The 14,541-nt window shown below is 41.8% G+C and overlaps 1 protein-coding gene across 4 annotated transcripts; it reads right to left on the bottom strand.

Moving 5' to 3' along the window:
• Positions 1-520: 520 nt before the first annotated feature.
• Positions 521-8,026, bottom strand: LOC115129287 (fragile X messenger ribonucleoprotein 1 homolog A-like). 4 transcript variants are annotated; one of them, XM_029659463.2, is made up of 15 exons: positions 7,728-8,026; positions 7,241-7,293; positions 6,786-6,888; positions 6,455-6,526; positions 6,196-6,344; positions 5,974-6,064; positions 5,768-5,884; positions 5,477-5,647; positions 5,251-5,329; positions 5,040-5,152; positions 3,790-3,876; positions 3,336-3,555; positions 2,964-3,143; positions 2,673-2,755; positions 521-2,035 (listed from the first exon to the last, which is right to left on the bottom strand). In XM_029659463.2, the coding sequence occupies exons 1-15, from the start codon at positions 7,776-7,778 to the stop codon at positions 1,859-1,861; spliced, it is 1,746 nt and encodes a 581-aa protein (XP_029515323.1). In that variant the 5' UTR covers positions 7,779-8,026; the 3' UTR covers positions 521-1,858. The 4 variants fall into 4 exon arrangements, with proteins under 4 accessions (XP_029515323.1, XP_029515324.1, XP_029515325.1 ...); XM_029659464.2 differs by having other exon boundaries at positions 2,673-2,752; XM_029659465.2 differs by having other exon boundaries at positions 6,795-6,888.
• Between the last annotated feature and the right edge of the window lie 6,515 nt (positions 8,027-14,541).

Below are 14,541 nucleotides of genomic sequence, written 5' to 3'. Positions count from 1 at the left end.
TGAACCTCTCAGCTGGACTAAACCCACCATTTCATTTTTTTATTTTTTGCTGCTATTAGTACAAAATATTAAATTAATATCTATGTAATTTCATAGCCGGACTGGGCCAGTTGAATTGTTGACTGTTAACGCTGGGGAGAGCAGTGGCTGTTAGCCTGCTGAAATACTATTTTGTGAATTGGACATGAGCAAAATTACAGTAAGACAAGAGGCCGACAGCTGTTGACTGATGCCCATTACCTGTACACCATTCAACATTGCAATTTAGAGTAAACAAGAAAACCCCAAAATAAATTAGAACAAGACAGTAGCTATATCCTCACAGTAGTTTAAAAAAAAGAATCAACTAAACTAAGGTTTTAATGCACAAGCATTGATCCGATATAAGACAGACGGTTATACCATGGGACTAAACTTCATCCTCTGTACGGTGAAGGTACAGGAAACTCCATTAGCTATAGGGTATCTAAAACTTGGTAATATTGTTGACAGCATTCATGTGATTCCCCTGCGGAAGAAATCTTATCACATAGTTTATTATAGTTCATATTATTTAGTAGTTGCAGATAACAAATAAAATTATTAAGTGCACATTTGAAGTTCAATCCAAAACAATAGCAAAAACTTATTTTAACAAATTAGATATACAGTATGCAACCCACTTTATAATTTACAATCTAATGACCAATTGTCAATATCATATGAACAACATGTTAGGGTTGGAGAGAGGTGTGCCACTCTTTTCATTGAATCTCTGAAATAAAAAACCAACAGGAAAGGGATTGTTGGTGAATGCATGGTGAAAGGACCATGTTCTCAATATCTCTCCCCAGTTTGACATAGTTCATGTTAAAAGGTCCATAGAAGTGATTCTGTCATAAGATACTGTTCAGTGTCTCCATGGTGTGAAATGACAAAATAATCCGAGACCTTGAATCACAATCCACACAAACCCAGTGTGACCGTGGTAAGATCGATATTGAGTTCATTGTCGTTCCCCCTTTTCCAAAAAATAAACGCTATATCACTAGCTAGAAAAAGTTCATCATCATCCCTATTCAAGAAGTATTCAGCAAAAGGAAACAAAGTGACACATCAGATTGCTGACTTCCCGGATGTGGAAACCGATGATAATAATGAACATGCATTGCAAGGTTAAAAAGACAGTTCTCATTTTTTTTAGATGGTGAGCTGTGTGTTCACTACACACAAGTCAAATCCATGACCGTTTCCCCAATGTCGTAGTCTTCCCTGATTTACATTTCTATTTGTGATACTATCCACAGGAGATAAAAGGCACAGATCAGACAGGAGGGGGGGGTTCTTTTATGTTATGTTTTTTGTTTGTTGCTAATGATGCAGCTGTGACCTCACATGAAAATGAGTTCTATATTCCACTGCGACACAGCACCATAAACACATGCCATGAGAGAGAGAAGGCAGGAAGGACCAAACAATCCAACCCTCTATCCGGAGAAAAGGCTAGTACATGAACAAGCGATAGAAAACCATATCTTAAGAAATACAGATTCATCAGGTTGGCCCCTCTGTTTTAAAACACATTTTCTTTCCACAGCTTTTAAATCATCTGATAGGTAGTTGTCAACAATGTCAATTAGAAAAAGACTGTAGTCGCCGTTTTCCTTCTCCTGTTAACCCCTAAAACCCTAGATGGCTCCTTCCCTGTACACAGTAACCCACCAAACACCCCATCCACCTGCCGCTGGAGTTAGTTTGTCCAAAGTGTGCTTCATTTCAGCCCTGACCTGCTCCTCTTTGGCCTAACGTGTCTCTAATGATGAAGCTTCTGGATTGATGGTGTGGTGAGAGAGATGAGGGTGCCTTCAGTCGGCCCCGTCTACGACACCCCGTTCACCATCGCCAGGCTTATGGCGGTGGCTTCACCACCAGGGCTTTCCTGGTTATCCTTCTTGATAGGTCGCTCTTTTACGGGTCTCTGTCGGTTGGCGCCATCGCCTGCGGGGCCTCTGGCTGCAGCATGAACACTCCTCTCATTATTACCGTCCACTCTGATCTGTGGGACCAGAGACAAGACACTGTATGAGAAGGTCAATTACATTGGGGATATGCAGGACTACTAAGTACAGTCACTTAGGGTTAGATGCAATTCTATTCAATGTTGTCACCCGAGAGCGCTATCACTTTACGTTTGCGTGTGACCATTAAAATCGGCACCAGTATAAATTGCGGTTCGGCAGTATGGTGCAAAAGTCCAGAGGCATGGGAGCTGGAACTGTCGTTCCCGCATCTCCCCAATTTGAATAAATCATAAGCCTCTGTCAGAGGTCAATGACTAAGTTGCTAAATGTGTCATGATATGTCATAAAATATGACAAAATCAAGTTCCTACAAAGGGCAAACATTATGATTATGTTCATTTCTCCTCTGAGATCTAGTTGATATAAAGAGGGTACAGGGTTACACCTAGTGGTCCTGTTGTGACATGGCAACAGGTATTCCAAAAGGGACACTGTCAGGAACAAAGAAAAGCTTGGGTGCCTTAATTACACCAATTCTGTTGTAAAACTTTTTGCAACAGAAACCATTTGCAACGAAAACGAGTTTGTTTTGGAAGAATTCCGGTTGGTCTCAGTTTGGTTCTTTAACAGGAAACGGTTTCCTTTGCAAGACATGTGTCTGGAATTCCTCACCTGCAAAGAATCTTCCAGAGGCCTCAGCTTAGGGTCTCTGGTATTCCGTGAGCGTGACTCAGTCCACTGGATGTCTTCAGCTACTTAGGAACCAGAGAGCCAGACAGGATTAAAACTCAAAATGTTATCATGGCAGGATGAAATCATTACTCTCAAACAGACTCAAACAGTAGTACATAAATGCATTCATTGCCTTAGGGTTTTATCTAGAGACACTAGTCCCTCGTACAGCAGGGTATTATAGTAAGAATGTTCCATTTACAGGCAAGCTTGAATAAGGTTAGTGCAGACCTTTGAAGCCTCCCCCTCTTCCTCTCCCTCCCCGCCCGCGAGGCCCTCCTCTCTTGCGTGTATCAGGTCGTTTGGGGAAGCCCCCAGTCAGGTCCTCAGTGGGGGCCAGAGACCAGTCACTCAGCTCGTCCTTGTGGTCCGACTCAGTCTCGGAGGCATTGGAAGCCTCAGAGTTAGTGCCTGGTAAGAGGGATAGAGGTTATTCTGCAAACCAGGAACTAAATGGAGTTCACCTTACAGAGTTCTTCTTAGTGAAACGACACAGTTTGTTTCACTCAGTTTCCAACGGTGATATGAGCCACTATGTTCATATATACACTTCGTGAAATACATACCGTTTCATATGGATCAACAGTTCTGTCCCATACACACCTGAGGCTAAAGAGGGACCACCACGTCGGCCACGGCCTCCTCCCCTGACGAATGGCTTCCCTCCTCTCTGGGAGCCCATGCCCATCATCCCCAGGCCACCGTTGTCTACGATGGTCTTGTCAGGCCGTCCAGGCCCTGGGCCCCCCCTGGGGCCCCCTCCCCCAATCTGCCTCAGCTGCTCATCTATCTGCAGTCGCTCCATACGGAGCTGGTCCACTTCCTATAGGGACACGGTGTATGTATTCAACGTACTTATTTAGAAGTCACTCCTACCTCTAATAGTGAAAGTTGGGTAGAATCTGCCATTCTGATGAAGCAAGCAATTCGTAGACTAACTGCTGCTTTAAGTATTCAACTGTAAGAGGTTTTGGATCAAAGCATCTGCCAAGCGGCATACATCTCAACATCCATGAAAGCATCAATTTTATTAGAGCAATAGGGGCAAGCGTCTAACCTTCAGATAGTTGAGATGATAGTCCAACAGTACTTTAGCATTGGAGATGCTCTCCTTTGTCCCCACAAAGACAAATGGCACCATGCCCTGTAAGGGAAATAAACAGACAGGATCTAATGAGGACCGAGTGGCTGCAGAGTCCTCACTAGTTAAAGATGCGTTATACAGGTTTTGTACACATTTGAGCTGGTAGTTTTGAAAGCAGCGCTCAAGCCAAAACAGGTGGCTGAGAATTGTGCACAACATCACGTGTATCACATGGCTGCTGTCCAGCCCTGCAGGTGTGTGCACAAAGGGGAGAACAACTGTTAGGTGTGCATGCGGTGTACACTTGCTTGGGCTCATCCTGCAACCTCATTGGACAATACTGGGCTGACCTGATCCCAGCTCAAGCCAGCGAACTAGTGAGCGACAGGGATTTGTCAACGTGAAAATGTAATTTAGAAACCAACATTGGAAAATATACTTATGCTTGCATCAAATACCCTTAAGTCCTGTAGCCTACTGCCGACCCTTGAATGCTGCACAAAAGTTTTTTTTGCTTTACTTTTCATGTTCCAAATAAAAATCTGAAGTTCAATGAGTTTCCAATTGCATTTTCAACTCCACCAATAGTTTTGTCACAGACACTGTTAAATAACATTTGTGCCTACTATGCTCTTGGCACATGCGATCTAGCCAACAGTTTGCAGATACAGTGACGATCTGAACCCCGCCCTGTGCAACTGGGTCCTGGACTTCCTGACGGGTTGCCCCCAGGTGGTGAAGTTAGGAAACAACACAACTATGCTGATCCTCAACACAGGGGACCCACAGCCCCCCCCTGTTCCCCGTTCACCCATGACTGCATGGCCACGCACACCTCCAACTCAATCATCAAGTTTGCAGATGACACAGTAGTAGGCCTGATTACCAACAATAACGAGACAGCCTACAGGGAGGAGGTGAGGGCCCTGGCTGAGTGGTGACAGGAAAATAACCTCTCTCTCAACGTCAACAAAACTAAGGAGCCGATCGTGGACTTCAGGAGACAACAGAGAGAGCACGCCCCCATCCACATTGACGGGACCACAGTGGAGGTGAAAAGATGCACAATTGAGAGCATCCTCTAGGGCTGAATCACCGCCTGGTACAGCAACTGCAACACCCACAGAGCTCTCCAGAGGGTGGTGCGGTCTGCCCAACGCATAACCGGGCTCAATGGGTGATACTCTGCCCCTGCGCACTTTTAGTCAATTCAAGCCACTTACCTCGTCCAATGGAGGTGGCTTCTTGTTGTTCTCTGCCTCAATCCGAACACGAACAACACCTGATTTATCCACCACTTCCTGGATCAGCTTTCCATTTTTCCCAATGACTTTCCCTGGCGAAGGAGATGTGGTATTAGAATAGGAAACTATGAGAACATGAAGACAATGAGTTCATGACTTTTCAAACAACACGTTTTATGTTCTACTTTACCCACTAAATTCCTTGGTACTTTGATGACATCTTCAGAAAACTCCAAGAAGCTCCTAGCCTTGCGGACAGCCTCTTGGTCCTGCAATTGAATCATACCCAGAGGAGATAAAATACATGCACGTCTTTCACTAGTATGACCAAGTAAATATACCTTGTGAGTAAAGAGGCTTATGAGCATTCATTATATTTGTGCTAGTGGTGAGGTGCAGTGTAGTAAGCGTCCTACCTCTCCATAGATGTGGAAGGTGCAGGTCTCTTCATCCAGGTCTATAGTGGTGACCCCAGGTACTTTCCTGGCCTGCTGGATGTTGGCACCGTGGGTCCCAATGGCCAGCCCCATCAGATCATCCCGGACCACAAACTGTTCATGGAACCTGGACGCCAGCTGCCGAGAGCTCTGCACACAAACCATAACCCACGCATGGCTTAGCCATAGTTCTCCTCACGCTGAGCGATAACCTCCAATAGGCTAACAAGGCTTAGCCTTCATTTGAGAGTGTGTTTAAACTGTAAGTACCTCCAGTTGGCGGCTAGCCTCCTCATTCCTCTGCATTAGGGACAGCTTGGTGCGCAGGCTCCGGAAATGCATGTCGCTCAGCATCTGCACCCTTTTGGTTGTAACCTCATTCACGGACTAAAACAAGAGGACTGATATGATGAAACAATATCTAACAGGGGCTGAGTTATGAAACTTTGAGAAGCCAGAAAAATAATCTAACGTACCAGAATAACAAGCTGCTTTTTGTCTGAGTCATAAGTGACATTGAATGCTCCCAAAGCCTTCTTAAAATCTTTATGAGAGTCTTTTAAACACCTAAGAACACAAAACACAGTTCCCCACCATAGAAAGTCACATCAGCCTCAAATCAACAGTCACACATGGAAGCAATGACAACATACAACAATTACCTTACTTTAAAAAAAGCCTTGAATAGGCCCACTTACATTTGCCGCAAGTCCTCTGGGACATCCAGATTAATTTTCAGGAAGGAGTTTTTTGTAGCTGGCTTGTTTGGATTCACAGGTCGTAACCTCTCTAATGTAACTATTTCATTTAGCGTGGCATCACAAGCGGTATACTCTATGACATAAAACTGAGAGGAAAGAAGGTACTGTGTTATACGGATTATCATTAAAATATTACAGTAGCTACATAATAATAAACAAATGTAAACTCTCGCTCAAACAGCTGCATTGGTCTTACCTCACCCTTCACCATTCGAACTGTCGCCAGCCACCAGCCACATGGTTCTTTGTCATTGGCCCTAGAATAAACCTGTGGATAATTGATTAAGTACATTTTGTTGAGTTCTTATCACTGATATGCATCTAAACTGGCCCCTGTTTGCGGTACACATTAACTGAAAACCTGCAAATAACCAAAAAGAAAGAACATAACAGCAGTTCCCTTCTGCTTTCAATAAAAGCCTAACCATTGAGCAGCCATTGTATAATCTAGCCTACTAGATCTCAGCAAAGTATTAGGTTTAATTGACATTGACTAGTGGGAAGGGAAGTCCTTATCCATTACTTACAGCACATACCTCAACTTCATCACTCTCGTTTATCTCTTTCTGAAAACCTGTAGGTGGAGGAAATCGAACATCATGGAAGGGGATTTGACGCTCTGGCTGCCAACTGAAAGAATAGAAATAAACAAATGAAACCAGGGTACGTCGCAAACGGAAATTAAACAACTGAACAAGTGTGCACATGCACTATAGTTAAGATAAATGAGAAACAAAGTGTTACTTGCAAGAAGAACTAGCTAGTTAGTTATAGCAAATGCATTGACATGTAATCCATAGTGGTTAACGGGGCTCTCATGTCTGGCTCTGACTCAAAGTAGCCTAACGTTACTGTTGTTAATTAACTAGCTAACGTTACTTAGTTTACTGAATAGTCTACGATTCATTTGGAAAGTGAGCTTATTTGCTAGCTGACTGGATTATGTTGCCAGGGAGCTAACGTTAGTTAACTAGCAACTCACTTGTTTTCAAAGGAGACAGTGACAGAACTTTCATTAACATCCTTCAAATAGCCCTAAAGGAGAAAATGGTTGAGAAAATACAATACATTTTAGGCAAAGGAAAACAATCATTAGCCAAGAGGTCAAAGCCTAAAGATGAATCTCGTTGACTGCTGCTAGCTAGATAACAAGCAAGGCTAATTAGCTAGAACAAATGCCACCAAAAACACGAAACTATATACTCCGTATGGCCTATTTTTGGGGGAAACAATTGTAGCTAGATAACTAGGATGCTACTGTAGCTAGCTAACGTTACCTAGCATTGGTTGGCTGTATGTGGCTAGAAGCATTTACCGGCTGTATGTGGCTGTCTGTCTTGTATGGGCCTGACGATAAACCTAGCTAGATTAGCCAGCCGGTAAATAGCTCACTGAATGACCTATTGCAATAAATAAATAATCAAAATACGTTTAGAAACATTAAAACTAGCAGTTAGCTACCAACCCACCTTGTAAAAAGCCCCACTCGTCCCCCTGACTTCAACCGCTAGCTCGTCCATGACGCCTAGCTATGTTAGCTAATGTAATGCTAACTTAGCTGGTTTGCTAAAAACACTGGGTGCGTGCAAAGCTCTGGTCCTGGATCCCCCGGTAACGTCGTTTCCCTGTTGTATCTCTTTAATATTTCGATTAGCAAAGTTGCAGTTGAAGATTTCTAAAGAAATGAAAGCGAAACTTTTAAATGACGCTAGAATACACAGTTCACAACCGCTCTTGCAATGCACGCATTGATGTAAACATAAGAGCCTCCCTTTCCCTCGTGACGTGACAAGGTCAATTTTTAATAATGTCCACTCAGTTCCATTTAATTGGTTTCTCATCAGGAATGAGTGGTTCAGTGATCACTGTTCATTGGATTAATAATCGTCATAGTTAAAAAGGTTTATGATTTATTTTATTATTATTATTACTTAACACATTGGAAAGAATTAACCAAAAAACAGAGCAAACTAGAATGCTATTTGGCCCTAAACAGAGAGTACACAGCAGCAGAATACCTGACCACTGTGACTGACCCAAAATTAAGAAAAGCTTTGACTATGTACAGACTCAGTGAGCATAGCCTTGCTATTGAGAAAGGCCTGGCTCTCAAGAGAAGACAGGCTATGTGCTCACTGCCCACAAAATGAGGTGGAAACTGAGCTGCACTTCCTAACCTCCTACCCAATGTATGACCATATTAGAGATACATATTTCCCCCAGATCACACAGATCCACAAAGAATTCGAAAACAAATCCAATTTTGAAAACTCCCATATCTACTGGGTGAAATCCACAGTGTGCCATCACAGCAGCAAGATTTGTGACCTGTTGCCACGAGAAAAGGGCAACCAGTGAAGAACAAACACCATTGTAAATACAACCCATATTTATGCTTATTTATTTTATCTTGTGTCCTTTAACTATTTGTACATTGTATATATGTATATATAATATGACATTTGTAATGTCTTTACTGTTTTGAAACTTCTGTATGTGTAATGTTTACTGTTCATTTTTGTTGTTTTTCACCTTATATATTCACTTTGTATGTTGTCTACCTCACTTGCTTTGGCAATGTTAACACATGTTTCCCATGCCAATAAAGCCCTTGAATTGAATTGAATTGAATTTATTTTTATTTTTTTCTTGGGGGGTGGCCAGTCCAGAAGGGGGGTGACCAGTCCAGAAGAGGACTGGCCACCCCACAAAGCCTGGTTCCTCTAAGTTTCTTCCTAGGTTCTGGCCTGTCTAGGTAGTTTTTCCTAGCCACTGTGCTTCTACACCTGCATTGCTTGCTGTTTGGGGTTTTAGGCTGGGTTTCTGTACAGCACTTTATGACATCAGCTGATGTAATAAAAACAATATATATATAATAGAAAGAGGAATGGGAGGCCCCAGTGCACAACTGAGCAAGAGGACAAGTACATTAGAGTGTCTAGGTAGAGAAACAAACGCCTCACAAGTCCTCAACTGGCAGCTTCATTAAAAACACCAGTCTCAACCCGTGAAGAGGCGAAAGCACCAGTCTGTGTTCTTTTTGCCCATCTTAATATTTTATTTTTATTGGCTAGTCAGAGATATGGCTTTTTCTTTGCAACTCTGCCTAGAAGGCCAGCATCTCGGAGTCGCCTCTCACTGTTGATGAGACTGGTGTTTTGCCGGTAGCCCAGTTGAGGACTTGTGAGGCGTTTGTTTCTCAAACTAGACACTAATGTACTTGTCCTCTTGCTCTGTTGTGCACCAGGGCCTCCCACTCCTCTTTCTATTCTGGTTAGAGCCAGAGTGCACTGTTCTGTGAATGAAGTAGTACACAGCGTTGTACAAGATCTTCAGTTTTTTGGCAATTTCTCACATGGAATAGCTTTAATTTCTCAGAACTAGAATAGACTGACTAGTTTCAGAAGAAAGGTCTTTATTTTCTGGCCATTTTGAGCACTGAAATCAAACCCACAAATGCTGATGCTCCAGATACTCAACTAGTCATAAAAATCCAGTTTTATTGCTTCTTTATTCAGAACAACTGTTTTCAGCTGTGCTAACATAATTGGAAAAGGGTTTTCTAATGATCAATTAGCCTTTTAAAATTATGAACTGGGATTAGCTAACACAACATGCCATTGGAACACAGGAGTGATGGTTGCTGATAATGGGTCTCTTTTCGCCGATAGAGATATTCCAATAAAAATCAGCCATTTCCAGCTACAATAGTCATTTACAACATTAACAATGTCTTCACTGTATTTCTGATCAATTTGATGTTATTTTAATGGACAAAAAAAAGGCTTTTCTTTCAATAACAAGGACATTTCTAAGTGACCCCGAACTTTTGAACGATAGCGTGTGTGTGTGTGTGTATGTGTGTGTACACACAGACACACACACACACACACACACACACACACACACACACAGTACCAGTCAAAAGTTTGGACACACCTACTCATTCAAGGGTTTTTCTTTATTTTTACTATTTTCTACATTGAAGAATAATAGGAAAGACATCACAACTATGAAATAACACATGGAATCATGTAGTAACCAAAAAAAGTGTTAAACAAATCAACGTATATTTTATGTTTGAGATTCTTCAAAGTAGCCATTCTTTGCACACTCTTTGGAATTCTCTCAACCAGCTTCATCTGGAATGCTTTTTCAACAGTCTTGAAGGAGTTCCCACATATGCTGAGCACTTATTGGCTGCTTTTCCTTCACTCTGTGGTCCAACTGATCCTAAACCATCTCAATTGGTTTGAGGTCGGGTGATTGTGGGGGCCAGGTCATCTGATGCAGCACTCCATCACTCTCTTTTTTGGTCAAATAGCCCTTACACAACCTAGGGCTCCCGAGTGGCACAGCGGTCTAAGGCACTGCATCTCAGTGCTAGAGGCATCACTAGACACCCTGGTTCGATTCCAGCCTGTATCACATCCGGCCTTGATTGGGAGTCCCATAGGGCGGCACACAATTGGCCCAGCGTCTTCCGGGTTTGGCCGGTGTAGGCCATCATTGTAAATAAGAATTTGTTCTTAACTGACCTGCCTACTTAAATAAAGGTGTTTTTCATAGTCCTGTTGAAAAACAAATGACAGTCCCACTAAGCACAAACCACATGGGATGGCAGATCACTGCAGAATGCTGTGGTAGCCATGCAGGATAAGTGTGCCTTGAATGATAAATAAATCACAGATAGTGTCACCAGCAAAGCACCCACACACCATCATACCTCCTCCTCCATGCTTTATGGTGGGAACCAAACATGCGGAGATCATCCGTTCACCTACTGTGTCTCACAAAGACATGGCGGTTGGTACCAAAAATCTCAAATTTGGACTCAGATCAAAGGACAGATTTCCAACAGTCTAATGTCAATTGCTTGTGTTTTTTGGCCCAAGCAAGTCTCTTCTTCTTATTGGTGTCCTTTAATAGTGGTTTCTTTGCAGCAATTTGACCATGAAGGCCTGGTTCACGCAGTCTCCTCTGAACAGTTGATGTTGATATGTGTCTGTTACTTGAACTCCGTGAAGCATTTATTTGGGCTGAAATTTCTGAGGCTGGTAACTCTTATGAACTTGTCCTCTGCAGCAGAAGTAACTCTAGGTCTTCCTTTCCTGTGGCAGTCCTCATGAGAGCCAGTTTCATCATAGTGCTTGATGGGTTTTGCAACTGCAGTTGAAGAAACTTTTAAAGTTATTTTTTCCCGCATTGACTGACCTTTCATGTCTTAAAGTAATGATGGACTGTCGTTTCTATTTGCTTATTTGAGCTGTTCTTACCATAATATGGACTTGGTCTTTTATCAAATAGGGCCATCTTCTGTATACCAACCCTACCTTGTCACAACACAACTGATTGGCTCAAACATATTAAAGGAAAGACATTTCACAAATTAACTTTTAACAAGGCACACCTGTTAATTGAAATGCATTCCAGGTGAATACCTCATGAAGCTGGTAGAGAGAATGCTAAAAGTGTGCAAAGCGGTCATCAAGGCAAAGGGTGTCTACTTCAAAGAATATATTCCTGGGAAAAATAATATGAATGCTGAGTTTGGTGGTGTTGTGAAGTTTAAAGAACTTATGTCCATCGTACATCCCCATACACACATTCATGATGTCCCCAATATACAACATTTAATGTAATGTAATGAAACATGACAAATTTGCCTATGAGCTGTTTAATTTGCTGCAGTTTCAGTAGACAGTAGATCGAAACAGACTATCTAGTTGGCATAAATATGCAGGCTGCCAGCAGCGTTAATACGTTTGTGTGGGGCTACAAATCACTTCCAGTTTGGGGAGTCTTGTGGAATGGATTCATTTTACACTGCCACAGGAGGCTCTAAAATATATTTAAGTCAAGGCATTGTTGGAGAAATTGCGTTATAAATCCAGGTAGAATGTTTTTATACAATTTTTTTCTTCCCTTTTTGCTATCGGCCTACCTATTATAGATTAATAGTCTGGGTTTAGTTTGCTAGTCAACAGCAATTCAAAGAATGGTTGTGATACAATACTTTCTCAACAATGCATAGTCTGAAATGATAGTAAATATTTATTTCTGTTTATGGCATCAGTTACTCTTTGCATTTTTCATTCATGTGTCAAAATATAAGCTGTAAAACAAATATATATTATTGTCACATACACCAGATAGGTGCAGTGAAATGAGCAGGTTGCCGTTTTTGTCACGAGTCTTGTCCTGGAGACAGTATTTAGCGATTTTACCTTAGATTGGCCAGCTGCAAGCTCAGAATTGGCTATATTGTAAAAATGTATGACAACAAAATGTGCTTTTTGGTCTAAATTTAAGGTTCGGGTTAGGTATAAAATCTGATTTTATGTGACAGGTTGTGACCTCTCTGCAGAGCTGCCTCCAGAACAAGATTCATTAAGAAAAACGCTAACCTGCGTGAAATGTTTTACAGGGTCAGCCATAGTAAAAGTCTAATCAAATCAAATCTTATTGGTCACATACACATATTTAGCAGATATTATTGCGGGTATAGCAAAATGCTTGTGTTCCTAGCTCCAACAGTGCAGTAATATATAACAATTCACAACAATACCCACAAATCTAAAGTAAAGAATGGAGTTAATAAATATATAAATATTAGGACGAGCAATGTAGGAGTGGCATTGACTAAAATACAGTAGAATAGAATACAGTATATACATATGAAATGAGTAAAGCAGTATGTAAACATTAAGGTGACTAGTGTTCCATTATTAATGTGACCAGTGATTCCATGTCTCCATGTAGTGCAGCACCCTGGAGCAAATGTCTTGCTCAAGTGCACATCGATAGATTTTTTACCTTGTCAGCTAGGGTATTCGAACCAGCGACCTTTCGGTTAATATCCCAACGCTCTAACCACAAGCTCATTTAGTTTCTGTGTCTTGTATATTTTGGGCCCAAATTTATATTTGCCTTCACATAATACTGTCAACGCAATATCAGTACACAACGGCATTGTCAGTCCTCTAAGGGAATTACTTTCACATTTTAGCACTAGATGTCAGTACTGCACTCTTAAATAATAAAGCAGCAAGCGTATGTGAGCTGCATTGGATTCCCTCATACTGAACAGAACATCAGTTTCAATATTTTAAAACTGTACTAGGTCCAGTATACCCCAACTCATGCGGTGTTGAGCAGAACTATGGACTGTCCTTAGGCTCCAGCCTCAAAGTATTGGATAACCAACCTTGAGTCAGAATGAGAATGCGTTGAAAACCTCAGACCAAATCTAGATGTGTAGTATAGTTTTTTGTAGTATTATTACTTCTAAAGGATATAATCTTACCAATGCATCCAATGGCAAAATTGCTGTTGACTTGACATTACATTTTATTTCAGCTGTATAACATTGTCAATATACATGTATCCATTCTTGAGACACAGTAAGTCAAAGCCATTACAGCAACTGTATATACATGTTATGATGAGTTTTCAGCAAGGTTTTGCCTAACATAACCCCTTTTGTATTGCTGAGCACTGTTTTCAACTGAAGTGATTTCATGGTGTTGACAAGATGTGCGGGAACATAAAAACCTAATGTGTTTGGCCACAGGCGAAGGAAAAGCTTGCCTCTTCTCTTCCGTGCTGCAGAGGGCTCTGTGTGTGGCAAAGCCAGCCATTCTCTCCCCATCCTGAGAGTGATCAAATAAACCTAGCTGGCATGCCTGTCATACTATGAGCTCTGACTCAGTGAGCAGTTCAGTGGGAGTTACTGCAGGGAACACAGCCACTTCTCTCTGCTTCGAGCAGGGGGATGAAACACCCCCAGAATGGCATGTCGCTTTGTTTTGAGATGCACTCTCTGGATGTTGGCCCAGGTTCCTTTTTTTACAGAATGAGTTTCTTTAGGGGGTTTGGGGGAAGAGGGGTGGGGATTGGAGTGGTTGTCTATTCCAGGCTGTTTGAACCATAGAAATGGAATGAATGGAACGGATGTCCCCATTCAAATCCATGATGGCATAATGACTGGACTGGCAGCCATTTTGAGAGTACTCATGCCTAGGTCGGAAACATACAGGTTAAGACTAAATCATCACAAATCTGAGACCAGCACCGTTGCTAAATGTAAGTCACTAAATTATATTTCATTCAAGAGCTGTACAATAGAAGATAAACATAAGTCACACTATTTCATTTTAATTTAAAAGCCATACTGATGCCAGCACAATACTGTTAGTGGCTCTTTTGGTAAAGACCTGAGTCTGCGCCATGGCGGCAGTACAGCGTATTGACTTTTCAGTGAATGTGTAAGATCCTAAATGA

The sequence above is a fragment of the Oncorhynchus nerka genome, linkage group LG5 (assembly GCF_034236695.1).
Source record: "Oncorhynchus nerka isolate Pitt River linkage group LG5, Oner_Uvic_2.0, whole genome shotgun sequence".
NCBI classification, from domain to species: domain Eukaryota; kingdom Metazoa; phylum Chordata; class Actinopteri; order Salmoniformes; family Salmonidae; genus Oncorhynchus; species Oncorhynchus nerka.
Note: the sequence above shows the minus strand (reverse complement) of the source record. Positions and strands in the feature narration are given on the sequence as shown.